Source organism: Mchenga conophoros, linkage group LG15, assembly GCF_057382185.1.
Source record: "Mchenga conophoros isolate Kocher_MC1m ecotype Shallow Benthic linkage group LG15, M_conophoros_male_GT1.1, whole genome shotgun sequence".
NCBI classification, from domain to species: domain Eukaryota; kingdom Metazoa; phylum Chordata; class Actinopteri; order Cichliformes; family Cichlidae; genus Mchenga; species Mchenga conophoros.
In genome coordinates, this window is record NC_140540.1 from 5,347,591 (window position 1) to 5,368,870 (window position 21,280).

Here is a 21,280-nt window from a genome sequence, read left to right on the forward strand (position 1 = left end):
CACATAGGGGTCTGTCATTAATGGGCAGTCTGTGCATAGATCTTACTCTACAGTGATATGTAAAGGACTCCAACAACATATGCTTCTAATTCCTTAACTTCAGAAATAGTTGTGAAGTTTTCCTTCATGGATCAGGAAGAGTGTTAAATGCTGTATGGAAGCACGAGCCACTGATCCCACATTATAATCATCAACCATCCGCAGTTAACAAAGCCCACTGAGAACACAGCTAGAAATATAAAACGGTTGCTAGTTCAGAAAGGAAAACCATTAATTATAATGCTGATGTCAGATAAGATATTTTTTTATGGAAGTTGATGCCAGAAGCATTAAGTTTTTTTGTGATGAAAGTCCTGCCGCAGCCAATGAACTAATAAAAAAAAAAAAAGTATATATATATATATATATATATATATATATATATATATATTCATTCCACAGCAGCAGAAGTGGTTACGCTTCATGTGAAAGGGTAGAAGATGAATAAGTGCAAAAGTTACTTGCATTTTATACAATGCATGGTGTTGAAGACTGACGAAAGTCATGTGGCTATCATTTGATAATATAGTTAAAATGCAGCATCATAGTTTAAGCTGTGAACGTGCAGCATCACTTCTGAGAGCTGTGTCTCGCTGAAAGACGAGTAATGACTGAAATCAACTGCCACTGTGTTCAGCTGGAATTAAAACCCTCTGACTCCTGCACGAGGGGGGCGGGAAATGGTTTAAAATTTAGAAAACACTTTGAATTGACAGCACTGATAATTCTGTCCTATTTTCTTGATCTTACACTAATCAGCAAGCCCTAAAGGATAAACAAAGGGAAGGATTTGTCAGCACTGAGCTACATTCAGTAACAGAGAGTGTTATTGTACAGAACACACACGCTTATCATACTGATCAACATTTGAACGCATGAACGCAGCTCAGGTAGCTTCCTGCTATTGTGGTTGTTGCTGAGAAGTGGTGATTAGTCGATGGGGCCCTGGAAGATGAGCCGTGTCCAGCCGGGGGAGCTCAGGGCAGTGGAGCAGAAGGGGCAGACAGGTCTGAAGGCATGCGTCCCATGGGGCAGAGGAGTCTCAGCCCAGTACTTGGCTGTCCTCTCTGAGCAGACGTGGCCACATGGCACAAAACCGTGAGTGGGGGCTCCGGCATCCACATACACCGCAGGCTCACAGCCCAGCCACAGCGGCACGTAGGGACCCACGCTCCTGCACAGGGGACATTCTCGCCGGGTGGTGGAGCCTTCACCCTCTCCTGGATCTTCCTCTCTCTCCGATCTCTGGCCCCAATCGTGGCGTCCGTGGACGTGGCCACAGGCGAGGTAGACCCAGGGTTGACGCTCTTCAAGGCTGAAGTTAAATAAAGTGTACCGATATTTTAAAGAAAATTTTTTAATGCATGCGTGTGTAACAAAATAGAAAAACCTGTGAAGAATTTTCTCCTAAAATTAGTAATTGGAAATAATCCGTTTTTAAATAAATAACAAGACCTTAATTTAACCATCAGTGTGGCCCTGACCTATGACTGCGTGGAAGGCTGGGGAACGCCAGTGTGCTGAGGCCGACGGGACACTGGGGCCGGGATGCGTTAAGCTCCTGACGAAGCGCCTCCAGGTGACGCAGAGTGGGAGAGCGCATGAGCCCCTCACCGGTGCGCCACAGCAGAGTAGCACCACAGAGATCGACGAGCGACCCGTCACGTAGTGCGCTGCTCTCCCCCTCCGCCTGAAGTGACGCACAAACAGATATTTGTGTACAATAAAAGGCAAACACAGACCCCGAAAGTTCACTGAAGAAATGTAGATATGGTAACCAAACCTGCGGCAACTCACCAGCGTCCCCCTGCTGGGTCCAGACCGTGTCTCCCGCAGCGCATAAACATCTCCACAGACGGAGATCTCCCTCCACAGGCCTTGCTTGGGATCCTCTGGGAAGCCCTGTGGGTGCATCACTAGCACCCCATTAGTGGTGAGGCCATCCATATGCCCATCAGGATTTTTCCATTTGGTTGCTTTCTCCTGTGGCAGCAAAGACATTAAAACATAATATTGATATGTTTCAGAAAGTATTTTTATTGTGTCAATCATACTGTTATTCCCAGCATGAAGAGTGCTGCTCTCGTCTTACTTTCAAATACAGGCAGTCCAAAAACACAGGGAAAAAAGACTTTGCAGTTAGATCTTCAGTGCATCACTTTCTACAACAGAAGTCCCACAGCACTGTGCAAAAGTCTTTGGCCACCGCACCATTTTGCAAGGAAAATGGGTACAGCAATTTATTGAGATGTGCAAATACACATGGAAACACATGGACAACGCACCCATCCCTTGCAGGCAGGTGCTTTTCTATGCTTGAATGATTCATAGGTCAGTGTTAAGTGGCGTAACATACAAAGCAACACTCTCAAAATGGTCAGGTACAAGGAATGGACTGAAAATGAGTGAAAGCTAGTCAAACACTGCAATTTTTATCAGATCGTTTCATGGAAAGTTAAGCTCTCTTAAATCATCAGGATGTGTACAGTAGACAAGAAACTGGGACTCAGTTAGATTTTTCAATAACTTAAAATCTAAAATATTCTGTTATTAGAAACCTGTTGCTGGAGTATGAGTCTACTCACCCCTAAGAAAATATTTTTGGAGGAGTCAAAGCCTGCAGCATAGATGCGTGCAGTGTAAGGCGGGTTGCGCTCGCACACTATTCTGCAGGCAAAACGGGAAATGGTGCTGGGAGCAATGGAAGGATCTTCGCCTTCCTTTCCTCCAGAGGTGTCTGTTACCACAAAGTCAATAGGACTCTCTGTGGAGCGTCCAATCTGCAGGGGACAGCACAGAAAAATACTATTTATTAACTGAAACAAATGTCTCATTAAAATGTTATTGGTAAGCAGAGCTATTTCTTTTAAAGCATCAGTGCTCATAATTTTATGGCTTTGAGCTATCTGGGCAAGATGGTTCATTTTTATGTTTAAAAAGATCTGTAAGAGCAATAGAAAAGCACAAGCGTGTGCATAAAAATAGACTTTCTTGGAGCTATGACGTAAATCTCTTTATTTTTAACACTTAATGGTCCCAGTTCTGAACCAAAATAATCTACCCTCCTGTAGAAATGACTTTGATGGGATTACATAACAGTTGGAAACTTGCACATGATCGCACTTCTTGGAGTACATTTTGCTGTGAATCCTCTCATCACTCAAAAGAAAATAAAAGTTGACTTTGTTTGCTTGCTGTGTTACCTGGAACATGTCTGTGTTGTTGTCATGGCAGTACTCCACCACCACGGTCTGGTTTCGGGACAGGGTGAAAGAGATGCTGTGCTGCCCCCTGCTGTGCACCGCCTGCAACAACAACAACAGCAACAACATGTGGTACAGCAGTCATTTTCTGGAAGCTTCTTTCTTTTCATTTAACCACCCATATTCTTAAGTAAAACACACAGTTATAAGCAAATAAAGTATATCTACATTTTTGTTTTTAAAGGCGCCTTTAAATTCAAACAGTTTGTGCAAAGGGACTGGCATTTATACAACACTTTTCCAGTCTTACCACTCCAAGCATTTTAAACCAACAGTCCCCAACCCCCGGGCCACGGACCGGTACTGGCCGTGAGTCATTGGAACCGGGCCGTGAGAGTTGTGAAATTGATCGGTTTTAGGGTTTTTATCGTCAACTCGGTTTTCCTGGGTCTTTTCCCCATGTGTTATGAATAAATCTTCTTTTTTTGCTACCGGTACTGGTTTTATTTTGTTGCGGCACCTTAAAGGCCGGTCAGTGAAAATATTGTTGGACATAAACCGGTCGTGGCACAAAAAAGGTTGGGGACTGCATTTTAGACTACAAGCCACATTTACCCATATAATCATACAACCTAACTTATGTCTTTGGATTGTGGGTAAAAGTCAGAGAACTCTCGCAAACTCCACCTCACCATGATTCGGGAACCTTGTTGTGAAGCCAAAGTGCTAACCACGGTACCATCATCCAACATTAAGAGCAGCATTTAGCAATGACGTGCTGGTCTTCTACTAAGCGCCAGACAAACAGATCAGCCGGTGGATGTTGATCTAATATAGATACTGGATGACGTGTCTGCTGATATAAAAGCCTTTCTTTGTTGTGTTGGAAATTGCTGAATAAGATGCTTGGAAGAGTCTAGACATGGTGTCATCACACAGATTCTCTTACAGAGTCAGCTCTCAGCAAAGCACATGTAACAACACAGCAGAACAGATGGTGGTGTGGTGTGGGTTTCATGGTAAGTTGTTAACCAGTTTGTGTAATACAATCCCACAAATCTGATCACTCTCATGTTCAGCTTCATTAAGTACACCACTGAAATCAAATATAATACGACAGCTCTGACACAAATTTGACACTGTCAAAAATTCCCAGGTTTTGAGATAGTTCTATGTTTTTTCAGATCACATTAGGTGGTGGTGATGAACATGACAGCATTACTTTTAGGTGGTCCTGAATGTTTGCCTCGCTCCATGGGGATATTATTTAGTGTGGCTCTGCGGCTTATAGCAGACTTCCAAAAAACAGCAAGGAATACTGCTTTCAGTGGCAGTCTAAGACTGCTGGGCCAGGAACTTTCTGGTGGACAGCTGAATGGTGTCAAGGAGAGCCAAAAAACCAACTCTGCCAGTGAGCCAGGTTGGCCCTGCCACATGGTTTTGGCCCCAGTATACTCGCCACATTGGTGCACTGTTGGTAACATTATCACACAGCCTCTTCCATTTATGGTCCCTGTTACAGTGCAGATACCTGCTGCAATATTCTCCTGAACAACAGGTGTCACCATTCAGACAAAACCTCATATAGGAGGAGAAGAAGTCAAAACAAGAACCAAGAACCAAAGAACAGCCAAGTTTTTCTCCACAAGGTCTCATCTTTTCGTGGCTCAAGAGTTGGGAGTTCGCCTTGTTCGAGCCCTGGCTTGGACAGTCTCGGTCGTTGTGTCTTTGGGCAAGACACTTTACCCGTTGCCTACTGGTGGTGGTCAGAGGGCCCGGTGGCGCCAGTGTCCGACAGCCTCGCCTCTGTCAGTGCGCCCCAGGGTGGCTGTGGCTACAATGTAGCTGCCATCACCAGTGTGTGAATGGATGGATGACTGGTTGTGTAAAGCGCTTTGGGGTCCTTAGGGACTAGTAAAGCACTATACAAATACAGGCCATTTACCATTTCAGATTGTTGCAACTTCTTCCTCTGTAAACTCTGTGAATCTCTGAGCTTCTGTGCTAATGTATGATAAAAATGGCGGTACAACCAACACAATCTTACACTTGTCTCTTCAATTAAGCTGCAGCAACTGCAGCTGCGAATCTGAAGTTTAATGTTAATAATTTGTCATACAGTGCTTTTTGTCAGGTACTGCACAGACGTTATAATGGGACCTTAACAGTGACTGAACTTTCAAAATAAAAGTAAGTGGCTTTTCAACTGGTATTCTGATCATAGGTGGTACTGTTATCTTAAATTAAATAAATAAATAAACAATACTGTTGGTTATTGTTCATATACTTGAAAGACCACCCAAGCAAAGTCTCTGTGTGGGAAAAAAATATCCATCCAAAATAATATAAATGTTGGCCGATTTATTGATACCTGAATTTTGTACTAGCTAAAAACAGTATCCAAGCAGTAATCAGTATCAGTCATCTCCAGATTAAAATCTTAATTCAGCTCAAGTTTTTTACATGCAGCATCTTTCAGTACATCAAACAGCCTTATGTAGGATGACACACACACACACAGACAGACCACATAAACCTGTCTTCATGATTAGTCATCCTTCCTCTGGCACACAACAGGGGTTACAGGAAGGAAACTCATGTTACACAATGATGAAAACTATAGCACACACACACACATGCGCATGGACACGTACCTTGCTGTCCTGTGGTGTATTGAGGATGTGCACAGCACTGGGCTTGACACCGTTGGCCTTGGCCCTTCGGTACAGAGCAAAGCGGCTCTTTCTGCGCCCACGGTCTCCGTTTGGAAGGGAGCCATTGTAGCTGGAGGAAGATAAACAAACACAAGAACATGACGAAAAATATCTACTGAAACCAACAAATGATGTTTAAGTAATCTAATTTGGGCTGGAATACAGGCGACATCTAGCTTTATTGAGAAAGCCTAATTGTGTTAAAAACACAGTTATCTTGTTTGCATACTTATCATAAGTCATCACTTAAATGACACTGAAGCTGCCAAGATGTCAGGAAAATAACGGCAATTAAAGTGCAAGCTCAATTAATTATGTGCATCTTTACAGCAATACCGCTGCTCGCTCGTTTGAAATGAATTAGAGCAGCACATTCAGGCCACTCGTGATTCATGTTAAACTGCTGAACCTCAATGAGAAAGACAACCTGCACTTGATCTGACTCACTCGGCTTGTCCTTAAGGCCCACGTTCACTAAAGAAGAGCTCGCTCTTCATCTAACCTCTTACAATATAAAGCATCTTCAGCAAGACAGATTTATTTTCATCACACCATTGCCCAATTACATTAACCATAAAGAGTTGAGTAAGTGGTCTGGAGAGGATACTGAATAATACTTTGAAGCTTTGTGTTCATTAATAGCAAGCAGATATGATAGGTTCTTTCAGAGGGTGGTAAATAACATAGTCCAGCCCATTACTGTTTTATAACTCAATATAAGGCTTTTAAATGAAAATCCTTCTGACACCTTAACTAAGATATTGAATTTGTCCTCAATGTTTTCTGTAGCTGGGTCAATGTAATTTCTTTCACAGCTTGAGTTCACAAAAAAGGCAGTATGTAAGGCTTGTGACTAATGAGCAGGACATGTTTCTTATTAAAAGCATTCAGAGGAAGTCCTGCAGGCAAGACTCACAATTTTGACAATAACCATCTTCACTGCTCCCCACAGTTGATGGGATGAAAAGCCATCTGGTCTGGTTTTCTTCTGACTTTTGGTCTTGATTTGAGTACAAAAGGAAGCACTGCCTACTTTTTGAGTGTCAGTAAAGTGTAGCTCTGACACTGCGATGAATTTACAAAAGGAATGAAGAAAGATGATTTAAGTGACTTTGCAAGTGGCATGTTCTAGACGGGTGGTCTGAGTATTTCAGAAATTGTTGATCTGCTTGGATGTTCCCACACAGCCATCTCTAAGTTTAACTGAGAGTGGTCCAAAAAAGGGAAATATCTGATGAGGGGCAGTTCTCTGGGATGAACAATGCCTTATTGATACCACTCACAGGAGTATGGCATAGATGCATTCAGACTGAGTCGGTAACAGTAATTCAAATAAGCACTCAATACAACCAAGGTATGCAGAAGAGCATCTCTGAATGCACAACATATTAAACTTGAAGCAGTTGGAAAACCACATTGGGTGCCACTCATGTGAGCTAAAGCTTTATTTAGACCTCTGCTAGAAATGTATGTCCTAACTTACGTAATAATTGGAAACTCATTTCACCCCTACACCACAACCTTTCACGCCATTTAAGTCTTTTGTATCCATCAACCCAATGTGTAGGCACATTTCTCAGAGGTACACATCAGGTCGGTGCGTAGGGTTATAACAAGGTTCCAGTTATGGCGTAAGTTACAACATAAATCTGACGTATAAGTATAATTAACACGTAAGAATGGAAAACTGAGTCTATAATGTCCACAAGCTCACTGAAAGTGGAAAACAGAAGACTGGAGTCTCAATTTTACAGCGACATTTAGATGATAGGGTCAGAATCTGCCATTAACATGTTGGTAATGGATCCATCCTGCCTTGTATCGATGGTTCAGGTTGGTGGTGGTATAATGATGTGAGGGATACGTTCTTGACCGATCAGTATCCCTGTTAAAATGCCACAATATACCAGAATATTGCAGCTGACCATGTCCATCCCTTTATAATACAGTGTACCTATTTTCTGATGGCTGCTTCCAGCAGGATAACACAAACTATGCTAGAAAGGTAAAATCATCTCAAACTGCTTCCTTGAAATCGGAAAGCACCGATCCAATATTAAGATCAGATATTAGTCTGACAGCCCCCCCCCCCCCTAAAAAAACAAAGCAAACAAACAAAAAAACTGGTCTGGTTACTGGTCTGGATATTGGTTATACTGAACTGATCTGTGGTCTGATACATTCATTTCAGTTCACTATGGTTCTGTGTTTACTTCCTCACTAGACAGCAGCAGCTAGCAGCAGAGCTAATGTAGCATGGAGCGAGCAAACACCAGAATGTCAGCAGTTTGGAGGCATTGCAACAGCTTCGGTCTCTAAATTTGCAAAGTTGTTGTTTTTTTTTTTGCTGCAAACTGGGCTCAAGGTGACATGACTGACAACACCTGACAATGAAGATGCTTTCTGTCTCTTCCTTCACTAGTTTACTTTCACTCTCATTATATTCTGTCACCGACCATATCTAAGAAGCTAGAAGGACACTGGTTTAGTGTTACACCTGTTGGTAATCTTCTATTATACTTATGGTAACGTGACCTCTCCTGACAGCTCACAGCTGTGTGTAAGGATGAAAAGGGAAAACTGTTAATAACAGCAGTTTCCAGCAACCTAATGTCGCTCACTTGAATCACTCTAATATCACTTTGACATGAGCTCTCTGAAAATAAATTAGATGAACAACTTTAGCATATTTTTCATAGTTTTTCACTGCATTTACCCCAGGCCTGTTTTTATTTATTCTTTTATTATTTAATACTAACACTTCAATAAATTTGTATTCATGAAAAAATGTAAACTGTCTTTGATGGTTCAATCTGTGAGCTTGTCTAAGAGCAAGTTGATATTGTGCATTTCAATTCCATGAATCTCAGAACATAGATTTTCTGTGGTTGACAATCCTCAGGATAGAGCGGGAAAGGAAGGTGGGATGATGATGCTGAACAGATCAAGTATGTCACCTGGAAATACTACAAACAGGGCACATTCAACTTTGATTTTTTTTTATGTGAAATCCAATTAAAGAGCATGACTCAATGCAAACCTGTACCCTTCCTGGCCTGCTCTGACAGTTCAAACTAAACTGTGACTAACAAGGAAAAGACTGGTGCAGGAATCACGGACACGCAAGCACAGAGCTTTCAGGGCTTTGGCCAAAAGTCAGAGCACATAAAATAGGGCAAAGGATAAGAGGCTGCAGGAGATAGAGAAAAGGGTAGCAGGTTGGTCGAAATGGAGGCAGAAAAACAGTCAGAAGCTATCACAAGTTTTAGAGAAATAAGTGAATAAAATGAAGGACGGGAGATGGAGAACAGGGACTGAAAGATCACGCAAAGCAGAGGATTGAGGGGGAAAGGCCAGAAGGACAGCAGCTCTTTAAGATGCGTTTGTGGGCAGTTCAGCCTGCATCACAAATGTGCACACATCATAAGGCACTATATGAAATATTCACTCCTTCTGCCCCTCAACACGAGGTTTATTTTCGTTGAGGGCAAGTCACCAAGGAGGCCTGCCTCTGTGAAAGTCAGCACTCAGCAAAACACTGAATGGTCGGCTAGAGAAAGGGCTGGGTGATAGACAGAGGAATGAGACAGAGACCATATTGAGATAAGTTATGGAGGAGAATAGAAAGGTGTGAGAAGACAAGAGGGTGTTCGCATAGCGAATAGAGGGGGTTGCTGGACGGGGCATGGTGGTGGTACATGGTGTCCAGAATAACTAAGGTGACGAGAGATAGCAGGCAAGCAGCCTCTGCAAAGATCACATGGCCAGCAGTGAAGTAGACATTGACCACAAGGGGCATGGGATCATCAAAGCTGACAGATGCAAAGCCAAACCACAGTTGCATAAAACATGGCCAGAAAATTATGAAATCTGACAGGAAGCAGTAAAAGATACAACCTGTTCTTACACTGCCTGCCTCCAGGCAAAATTACCTGCTGTATGTTTGAGAGCAATAAATTCCACAAATCCAAATGTAATATACCTGTGATCACCCATATAATAAAACAATTATTCACAATATTACTGTACCGTGTACTACTACAACCAGGCTGTGGCACTGGAAGATAGTTAATCAGCTTTATCTCTTTATCCTTGTCTGTCAGCTCTTTTTCAAAACCACAGACAGGTTACCAGTCTGGCAGGGCACAATCAAAACCGACTCTCAATCACCACAGCTTTGAAAGTGAGGTTGTACAAAATGCATTTTTTTAGCCATCGAGGAGGCGCATTTCGGCACACACTGCAGAGCACACTGGTGTTCAAGTTCCACAGCCAAAAAAAGGAAAAAAATTCTCAAAATAGGCATTCAGTTCTCACATCCTTACTCTGATGTGAGCGTGTAAAGGGCTGCTGTGTTCAAACGGACGTTAATCAGTATTCTAATGCAGGCGGGCTACAGCCTCCTCACTCTGTGTTCAGCTGGAGGGGAAGAGATAGGCCATTAGGTCAGTTATCTTTGGCATACACAGGAAGCTCTGCAGGGCAAAAGGGAGGCCTGTGTAAGGCTGTGTATATGATTGTGTATGTGTATATGTGTGTTGTAATTTCCTGGTCCTTGCAAACTGTGCATAGAGTGGAGCTGCAGGGCTGGAAGTGCTGTGGAAGCTGGTGGCTGTCATCAGCACATCCTGCCCACTCCTGTACTTGCGTGCGCTGGTGATGTAGAAGGGCTTTTCTCCTCCTCCGCCTCCTCCTCCTTCCTCCCTCACTCCCTCCCTCCCTCCCGCCCTGGCATGGACGGTCATCTGGCTGAGACGTTTTATTAATTAGTAATACCAAACGAGAGCGCGACTATGACTATGAATATAAGCAAAACGCATTTTTCAGACGACGCTGTTCTCCTCCCTGCTACTTTTAGCGAGCACCGATCCAGCAAAGTATGACATCATTGGGATTTTCAGGTCTGAGCAATCCAGCGCTGCCACTACAACCATTGATGAAAAACCGGCTACATCCGTAGTAGCCTTATGTACTATGGCCAAGGCAGATGTTGCACCTTTACACTTAAACATGATGGAGAAACTATGCTGGGCTGTAGTTTGAGATAAAATGCCTTAAAAACTTACTTTTTAACATTACTACACAGCTACACCGGTGAGGGAAAACGACGACAATGTAACATAAATGAGAAATAAGCTAGAATCCCTTACTACGATTGATTTAATAACCCTAAAACAACCGTAAGCGCGATATATTTTGTAAGAGCAGTGGATTAAAGCTGAACTCGAACGTCATTTGCTGGGTTATTTGTGCTGGTGAAACCGCTACATATTTAAAGGTTAATTTGCCACTGGAGCTGTTCACCAAACGATATAATTTCACTCTAGCTTAAGGTTTTAAAAGACTTACCCCAAAATGACCAATTCGCCGTATTTTACCGGGTCTTTAACGGGCACATCATCATCTCCGTCTTTTTTCGGTGAATTCATCAGACTGGACTGGTCCAGATGGGGCAAAAAACGCGTCCAATTGCAATAGTGGTGAGATAAAACAATGCTAACACACTCGAAACTGTAGGGAAGTGGTTTTGGTTGTAGTCTACCAAAGTTTGGGCACTGTTGGGCAAAGTTTTTCCAGACTTCTAGGTGTTTTTTTCATTGTTTTAATCCGGTGAAGGAGCATCTTTTCGTGGCTTTAATGCCAGTGTGTAGCTAGTTTGTATCGCGACAAATCTGTTCAGTAGCAGGGGATACAACAACGGCTAACGGTAGGGAGTGGGCTGTACCATAAATTGGGGGAAGAGGATGCCATCCACAGCATATGTCGAAAAATTTGATAAAATTTACGCCCGTTGGGAAAAACGTGCAACTTCTCGATTGAAAATGCTGATAAAAACTTCACGTGCGATTATTAGATAAATAAATGCAGTTCAGCATTTAGAACGTAAAAGCGCCATGAACGTATCCACCCGCGGAATACGAATGGATGCATCCGTGATGTGAAGCTGGCTCCCCCCGATAGAATAAAATGAGCCATTTCGAAATCCACAGGAAGTACCCGCATCCCCCTGCCATACCGAGGGATTCTACTATATTTAAAGTAAAATACTACCTCACTGGATTTTTTTATTTATTTATTGGTATGGTCATAAGTGATGCTGATCTAACGGGCCATTATTCAGTCTGACGTAAGGAGGAGCTCCGGGGGGTGTGGTGGTGGAGCTAAGATGTGGGTCACCACTGCGCCCCAGACTACACCTTCCCCCCCGCTCCCTGGATTTCATGTGGGAGTCGGGAGACGGATATAGGACGGCTGGAACCCACGCGTGCATCCCTCTCTCGCTCTTTTCTCTCACACTGTAGTAAGGCATCATGTTGTGACCGCATGAGGGCAGTGCACTTGCTAAGTACAACTTTCCAGCCAGTAAAGTCTGAATGGTTTTTTTTGTGACTAATTTTCCAGTTTAAATATCACTTCTATTTACACGCACTGTCCAGTAATATAAACGAATGAACAGCTAAGCTTAGCTATGACACCTCCACCCCACACCAACACATGAAAGCAAAACCTTTGCTGCAGGGGTTTTGAACAGAAGCCAGAGACACACTGATCAGCATCGTTGTCTTCATGTGGAGCAGTCCCCTTTTTCATGTTTGGCTTACTGGTGTAACATGTAGTAGCTTGCAGATAGAGTTGCAAGGCGAAACGGTATAGCACTCTGCATGACTCTGCAGTGTGTGGCAGTGTCGGGCCTCTTTTTACTGGATATATGGGACAGCAGTAAAACATTTGCATGTGCAAATTTACAGATGTTAACCTAATTGCTATGATAATAGTTTCAAAAGGTAATGACTGTGCCCTCAGTAACACATTTGCAGTGCTACAGAGCAGTGATGACACTGTATGTGGGTAATGACTCATGAATCAGCTTCAGAATTAACCAAAGCAAACAGCCACACCCTTATTTCATAATTGACAGCCCACAGCAGTCACAGAGTAACTGATCAACCAGCGTGAGCACTAAGTAATCTTTTGTATACTGGATATCAGAAGGTTAACCTCCAACATACTTTTCTTCTGAGATACAAAGTAGAAACTGGATGGACCAGATGTGCATGCTTCTCTGTGTGTTTGTGTTTGTGCATGTTTCAGTGTGAGTTTCTTCCTTTTCCACTGTGAGATTAAGGTCACACCCTCCTCAGTCTCTCCTGCCATCTCTCCCATATTCCCTGCTTTTTTCCTTCTGCTTCTTTATTTTTGTCTGCCTGTCCTTGTTCGGCTTCAGTTTCAGTATTAAACTAGAAAATATTTTTGTACTAATCCTCACTGTTCCTTTTAATTTACATAGTTTGTGGCCATAATAATCCATCAGCAGGACAAGGATCCAGTTTTCGCTGTCGGGATTATTTACCTGTCATGTCTAACCAGGAATTTAAGGAATGTTCTGAATGAATACAACCCCACTCCATGTCTGGTAATTGGCTGACTATGTTTAATGATCATGTAGTAATCCCCATCTGAGTGTTTTATCATTTTTACTGACGTCGCTGAACGATTGCAGCAACAGAACAGTAGGAGGGATTCATCTGCGTTTTAAAGGATACCGCAGAATAGATGTTTGTTGTCACGTAGAGAGCTGAAAAGGCACTCTATTAGTAAAGTGTCTCATTCACAGCATCATCCTGCTGCCACAAATAGAAGAGGAAACAGCAGAGGCCATGTTTCCATGACCTCATAGCCCCGTCATATTCGCCGAAGACAAACTGAACTCGTTTGACAGATTGGACGTGGCACTTTGATTGGCAGCCACTTTGCATTGTCAGTCAAACACATTGCCATGGGCTTATCACAGTATGCAGTCTTTTTTATATTCACAGCATAGAAAATGTACATTAGAAGTCAATATTACAAAATCGTTTGTGTCACCTACATTGGGGCTATTTATCTGTATCACGTGCGTAACAGGGTTAGTGGGCAAGTTATCCAGACACCATATTTGGTAAGCAAATTTCAGGTCAGCCTAATTGTGAACATGTGAAGTGCATTACTTCTGCTATCATTCTTCAGCTTTTGGCAGGCTGTATTTTCAAGTAAAGCAAAAAATAGAAATGGGGTGGTAGCTGAATATTTTAGAAGTGGATGTTTGAATAGAAGACACACCAGCATGAACCATTTTGGAATAGCTCTACGTTACTGTGTTCCAAATATCAGTGACTCTCCTGTTATACGCATATACCTCTAAAGTCAACAGAGCTCAATCCAATAGAACACCTGATACTGACACCGCTGTCGGTGTTTCGAATTAGGAGCCTAACTCTCATAGCTCAGAATGTGACTTATGTTTCCATGATTTATAGCCAGAGTCGTGTTCTGATTTCAACAATCTGCATTCAGTTTGTGCTGATCTAAAAAGTAAACATGTAAGTAGAAGAATGGTAAGTAAGAGATGGGATTCAAGACAATCAATTTGGACCACTTAGATGTGTTCCAGCCATCTGCTGCCAAGTCTTTGTCAATGTTGCCATAGTGATGTGAGCAAACAAAGAAAAGGTATTTCTGTCATTAAGCGACCCTGTCTTCGCTGTGTGTCGTAAGAACTTGTGAATTGGTGAAGCAGAGCCCTAAGCATTTGGGAATAATGCACACTAAACACAATGATCCTAATGTTTAATACAATTACAGTACATGATTTAGTTCGTAAGCTGTTAAATGCATTCATGTGTGCTGTGTGTCCTTTGGAACAGTCACCTACCTGTGATGCACAAGTGCACACATACCTGCTGATACCCAGCGTGTATCTGTGTGTGTGTGAGAGAGAGAGACTGCACTCCCTTTACTTGATGAGGAGGCCATCTTCAGCACAGGGCTGACACGATATTGCAGATGGCTCAGCATATTCTTATTCTGTATGACAGGACAAATACACACCAGGCAGGGCTGGTGATTTTGTCCCCCCCCCCCCGGAGCTGGACTAATTGCACACACAAGCAGGTTTGTTGCAAAATACTAAAAACTAACGTAATTATAAAGTGTGATATACTGTGTATGAAATAGCTTTAACAAGCTGTTATATAGTCGTACAGTTTGTTTACAAATGCTTTTTTTTTAGGCCAGCTGGTTCAAAGCAAGACAAAGAAAGATTATATAGGATCATGTGATTAACAAGAGATAAGGAAGTCACTGAAGATCTCACAGAAACAAATCATAGATGGACCAAATAAACCTGCTGTGCATGTGACAGGATTAACCTTTGAAATCAGTGGGTTAGGCAATCTGCACTTCAGCATTTTAGTCTGAGAACTGTATTAAATCCCAACGTGCAAAAGGGATTAAATAAATGCAACATTTTCGAGAAAAACCATAAGGTTAACCTAAGTGAACAGAGCAGTTGTACACATGCAAATTGCACAGTCAGCCACAACAATCAAACCACTGCCTAATATTGCGTGAGACCCCGTGTCCCTCACCGATCTGTTGTTTCTGGTTCAATTTGTGTCTAAACCGTCGACAGTAAAATATTTGCATAGCTCTTTTTAACTCTGAATTGTACTTCAGTTGCAACAAAACTATTTTGGGAAACCAACTGTATCAGGTGCTAATCCGACACCTGATGTGTCCTTCCAACTTCACCGCGATTGTCTTGTTGCACTTCCTCTCATTTGAGTATGTGGTCCAGATGTTTCATTTGACTAAAAAAGCAGAGATAACATCTGGTCACGTGTTGTGCCAACAGACACAGCGGGCATGTGAACAGGAATTTTGACACAAATGGAAGCTCACCTGCCAGTGTCGGACCTAAACCTTTGGAGTTACCTTGTGTTGCCTGTCTGTAGGACATTTGCAACAGTTCTTTGCAGGTTGTACGTCATGGCCTAGTGTGCACATTGCATGCATGGTTGATCTAGAAGGTTTAGATGCAAGAAGGTATATCTAAACCTGTGTAAAGCGCTTTCAGTGCTCAGTTAGAGTAAAAAAAAGTGCTATATAAGAATCAGTCCATTTACCATTTGCAGTGATATTGCTATGTGGGGTGCGCTTTGGCCACCACCTTGTTTAGATGCATGGTCATACCCATCTGACAGTGATCAATGGCGCTCACTTACCTGTAAGCGGTTTTAATGTCGTGGCTGATCAGTGTGCACACTCAGTGTGTCAAGGATCTATGACAATGCACTTGTGCTCCAGCTTAAACACTGACAGGTGAGCTGAGACAGCAGCCTTTCGCACAGCGTCTCACCAACACCTCTCAGCAACCTGCCATACATGTACATTAGGGCTGCCACGATTTGTCGACTAGTCACGATTACGTCGACTATCAAAATCGTCGACGACTGATTTAATAGTCGAGGCGTCGTTTGAAACTTTGTACGATCACAAAAGACGCAGGAATAAGTGGCAGGATTTAAGAGTGTAATAACGGACTGAAACAGAAGATGGCAGCATTGCATGTACAAGGATGTCAGCTACCGTTAAACCCCGAAGAAGAAGAAGAAGCAGCTGTGTCCCAGAATTCATAGCGCGGCCCAGCGCAGTTTCCAACAATGGCGGCAGCTAGTTAGTTTTAATGTTACTCTTATTATTCTTTCTGGGTCACAAAATAAACGTTTAACATATTTTCAGGCGAGAATGTAGCTGTGTAAACCTCAAATATCTGCTCAGTTTATCAGGACACCACATATTTTCAAAAGCGCTCCGACGTTTTCGGAGACATCTGTTACCCACTAGCTCGTTAGCGAGCCGGGGGCTAGGCTCACTAGCGCCCTGAGAACACCGGACTCCCCGCAAATCGTTTTCAAACCCACCGCCGTCTTTCGCTACTCAGGTTAAATATATATGAGTCACTTAGATAACTTAAAATGTTATTGTTTGCCTTTTTTTTTTAGTATTTTATTTGTTCCTGAGTAAATCAGTTTGTCTGAGATTAAAGTTATAGTTTTTACACAGCTGAATAAACTTCAAGCAGACAGCTGATTATCAGAAGTGTGAGATGCTCCAGAATATACTCCAGTGTCCTGTTATATTTTAGATAGCAAGGAGTTTATTAAACTTCACCGAAACAATCTGCAAATTTCATTAAAATTTAATAAACTATCATCTTGTCTTTATTTTTAGTTAGCACAGACCTTAAACACTTAAAGCTGTAAGCTAATGATAGTTATATAAGAGCAGATGCTGCTGGTGCAATAAGCTGTAGTTTTACGTCTAATGGATGATGATCTGATTAGTCGACTAATCGCAAAAATAATCGGTGACTAGTCGACTATCAAAATAATCGTTTGTGGCAGCCCTAATGTACATGACCCGAGTACACAGACTAAACACACAGCTGCTGGTGTGTGAAGCTATATGCTCTGTGTCCTACATAAAAGAAGGTGGCTCGCCAAATTGGACATTAGTAAGAGCCAGTGGGGAGGCTGTGTGTGGTGAGTTTATTTTGGGATTTAGTGCTGTGTGTTATTTAGGGATGAACATTGTATTGGTGACTCTGCTTCTGTGTTTGTGTAAGTGGGAGGTTGACAACAGTCCCCAGAGAGAGAGAGGGGGACATTTAGCTTAATTGTCTCCCCCTTCAGAGTGCGACAGTGTAAATGGCAGCCTGTAACCTATGATTATTATGTTTTATTAGCACAGTTTTTAGAGGACGTGTGAAGGCATAGTAACACTTGTTGACTGTTTTAGCAAAAAAAAAGCAGGGGAGATTTGAGTCAGAGGGAAACTAACATATGTTGGTTACGTTTCAGTGTCCAAACCCATATTCAAAACAATCAGGGTTTCACAATAGAAAACACAGCAGCAAGACAGTCAAGGTAATTACAGTGCTGTTTAGCAGACACATCATTTAGTCCATAATAACAATAATTTGACTCTGCTATTGTTATTGTCTCCACACTATTCTGCTAATCTTCTTTTGGTTATCTGAATTTGTCCATATGCTGCTGTGGTGTGCCATGTGTCACACAGGAAGGTTGCAGCATATGTCAGTTCCTGTCACAAACGAAAGCGCAACATTGCTTTTACCCATCAGTTTGTCTGTCTTAATCTATAAAGGAAACGTTTGTTCTCTCTCTCTCTCTCTGTAATTAGAAAATCGTCTCGCTTCCTGTTATGTATTTGATAAAGTTTCTTCTGCTGACAAAAGACAAGAGGTCATAATTCTCTTTGTGCTAATCGTTTAGTTATCAGATTTTCACTGACGTAGAAAAGACTTTGAGCACAATTCCAACAGTGACAGTTTTTTTCTTAAATTTATTTTAAAAAAAAGACCTCAGAGTTGGTTAGTTAGGCTTTGGCATTTCATAGTTTTAGTAAAAAATAGTAGTAAAATTAAAGTAATTAAAATAATTTCATTAAGTAATTAAAAGTAAAATTTGTAAAAAAAATAATTTTTCTCTCGTTTACAGGCTTCAGTTAGAAAAAAAAAAGCCTCCATTAATTACATATTTGAGCCTGAATCTTTGCTGCAGCGTGGGGTTTGTAGCAGCTCACATCCCTCCCACTGCAAAGCTTCTTTGCCAAATGCAAACACAGGCCCTGGGCTCCCTATAATTATTAGCACATTGTCCAAGGAGGAGGGAAATGCAATGTGCAACAGACTCTGAAGAGCTTACAACTGCCTGGAAGCTGAATGTCACTCTGCATGCTGCTTTAACGGGGCTATTGAAACAGGCCCCATGACAACCAAGACGCTGTAACCTTCTGAGCTGGATCTCTGGCTGATGCAGCTTGGTGTGTCAGGAGTGTTCTGCTAAATAGAAGTGCAGGTAAGGATTCAATCAGAAGACAAAGAAGACAAGTATCCGAGCTTGATACTTATCCCTGACACGCTAACAATCACTGGGTGGTAAAGTCGAAGAGACATGGGGACATGACTGAATATAATGTCCTTGTTTAAGAGGGAAGCTTAAGGCTGAAAGCTCAAGCCTCAAAGGGTAGGACTGTTGCAGCAGTGAATTGAAAAGATGCATCATATTGTTTTTTAATGTAAAACCTGATTTTTATTTGTTTTGTTTACATACATTAAAGTATAATTACCTCCTTTACACCCTACTTTCAAATCTATTCCCACACCAGCAAAGCACCACCTAAACATATTTGTATGAACATGAGGAGAAAACGGTGGAGTTCTTTACTTGGCCTCTGACTCTTTCAGCAAAGTGAGCACACTCTGTGGAAACGGCTGTGGGAGGATTCAGACAGCAAGTGCCTGAGGTGTGAGAGGCAACGTGTCGGCTTGCGTAGCCGCTGAGTGTGTGTGTGTCACATGAAGTTAACTTAAACATAACCCCAGCCGGTGCTGCAGTTAGGAAGCAGAGCAAGGATTACAGCGGCACGTAAAACACAGAATGCCGAATCAGCGCTGAACAAGCAGGTGAATGCTTCTTAGAAAGCGCGAGACGCTTCGTTGATTGTGCAAGTTCACGAGCTACAGACCTGTTATTGATGACACGTGCACGAGAATGGTTTCCTGCCCTGCTGAATGAAGAACTGAAGACAGACTGAAATCAAAGAGGAACGCCTGAATAAACAAAACGAGGACGGAGGAACTGCCAATGAGCTCGGTTTTAAAGTATTGTTTGAAACCACCCCCTTCTCAGGCGTACAATGGTCTAAGTCAACCCCCACCCTGAGACATACAATGGCAGTGCTTCAGATGAAAAAAAAAAAAAATACTGAATGCATATAAAAATGAAACAGGGTTGAGTGTAGGAAGGCTGTGTGAGTGCAGCTGTTCTCACTGACACAGGTATTTCCTAATAAAAACATGAAATTATATAATCTATTAAAATAACAGTCTTAAATCCTGCCCTTTAAGTGAGGGCCACAGGTGAGCCTGACAGCATTTGACACCAGCCAATATGTGCAGTGCATCTGCTGCCGAACGCAGTGACAGCTGTACAAAAGGCCAACGACATGTGCAGCACAATGAACTGGCTCGGCGCTGATGTAACATCAGGAACGGTTTCAAAATGCTCTCCCTTGCCACATTTCCTCTCATTGAACCCTCTTGAGAAAGGCATTCTGTGGGTTTCACTTTGATTGCATCCACAATGAGAGTCATGAATGGAAAGTCATAAGCAAACAAGATCACGCCTGAGAGCGCCGGGGCACGGCCCCTCGGACGTTCTGTTAAAGTGGTTTCAGTACGAGAGAAAAATCCAGAGCACAGCGGCGGTTTCAGGAGAGATAGCCCGTCTCATTTGTGTGTCTATCTCAGTGTCCTTCGTCACATGTGTGCTTTCCACACAGCAACAGGTCAAACTTCAAACCGACACACACTCACAGAGCAAACAGCTCGCGAGCAAACGGAGCAAATGCAGAGATAAACAGCAAGAATTCCTGCGCAGGAATTCCTGGACTGACTCCTCTGAATATTTTTACATTAACATAGCTGGGGACACTGTCATACCTTCAGCTATGTCAGCTTTTAAGGAAGCTCTTTCCTCCTTAAGTTTAGAAAGTGTCAAAAGCGCCAGGACTTCACCTGTCTGTTGATGTAGTTCAACCTGTTTTCATTCAGGCATTCACTCCTCAACCACCAATTTCCATGACAACTATCTTCTTCCTTCAAAGCATTTCCTGACTACACAGTGATGTCACTCCCCGCAATTCACACCCTCCTCTTTTTGGTACAGAGAGAGGAACCTGACCTTCCAAACGCAGCCATGTCCCTACTTTTGTTATGCAGTGGAAACACACACGAAGGTCTGTGCTGCTCTGCGCGGCGCGGAGGTGAAAGCATGGCTTTGAAACGGTGGCCTGATCTCAAATGTGTGCTTCGGGGCAGCTCGCTTACTCAGGGCAAAATGCCAGGGCGGTAAAGATCTTTTGTGATGCTGACTAACCTCAGATGTTGCGCAAAGGCAAAGAAAGGCACTGCCCAATTACTCAAAAGAGAATAAATTCATTGTACTTGTATTTTAGGCAGAATCTTCAGCAGAAAAATGTGTAATTTCCTCATTAAAGTTATGATTCAGGCTCAGTATTACTCACCATTACCAAGACAGTGAATTACGGTCCTGTTCCCTCTGGCTTTTAACCTACCATGGCTTACAGATTAGCAAAACTTGCTTTCTTTAAGAATCCGGCACTCTGATGACCAGAGTGAAACTTTAAGACTTGAGGCAAAGTAGTTTACCTGACAATCACTTCTCTGAAACTAGAGATCTCATCATTTATTCACAGCAAATGACTCAGACACACACACACACACTCAACAGCAGAAAGGAAACAGGCTGAGGCTCACTTCACTTCGTGTTCGTTCGAGTTTCTTTCAGTCATTATAACGCCCTGAAGCTCTCGTTTCCTCTTTTGGGAACTTTTTGTGAAATATGACTTTTGCTACGGTAGCAGCTGCTCATTGAAAAGGCATCACTTCCGTACTGA

General features: G+C 42.5%; 1 protein-coding gene across 1 annotated transcript; it reads right to left on the reverse strand.

Moving 5' to 3' along the window:
* Nucleotides 1-440: 440 nt before the first annotated feature.
* Nucleotides 441-11,650, reverse strand: LOC146557570 (E3 ubiquitin-protein ligase pellino homolog 2). Its single transcript, XM_085247120.1, has 7 exons — nt 11,306-11,650; nt 5,897-6,026; nt 3,243-3,344; nt 2,625-2,819; nt 1,837-2,022; nt 1,524-1,729; nt 441-1,354 (listed from the first exon to the last, which is right to left on the reverse strand). The coding sequence occupies exons 1-7, from the start codon at nt 11,383-11,385 to the stop codon at nt 970-972; spliced, it is 1,284 nt and encodes a 427-aa protein (XP_085103246.1). The 5' UTR covers nt 11,386-11,650; the 3' UTR covers nt 441-969.
* Between the last annotated feature and the right edge of the window lie 9,630 nt (nt 11,651-21,280).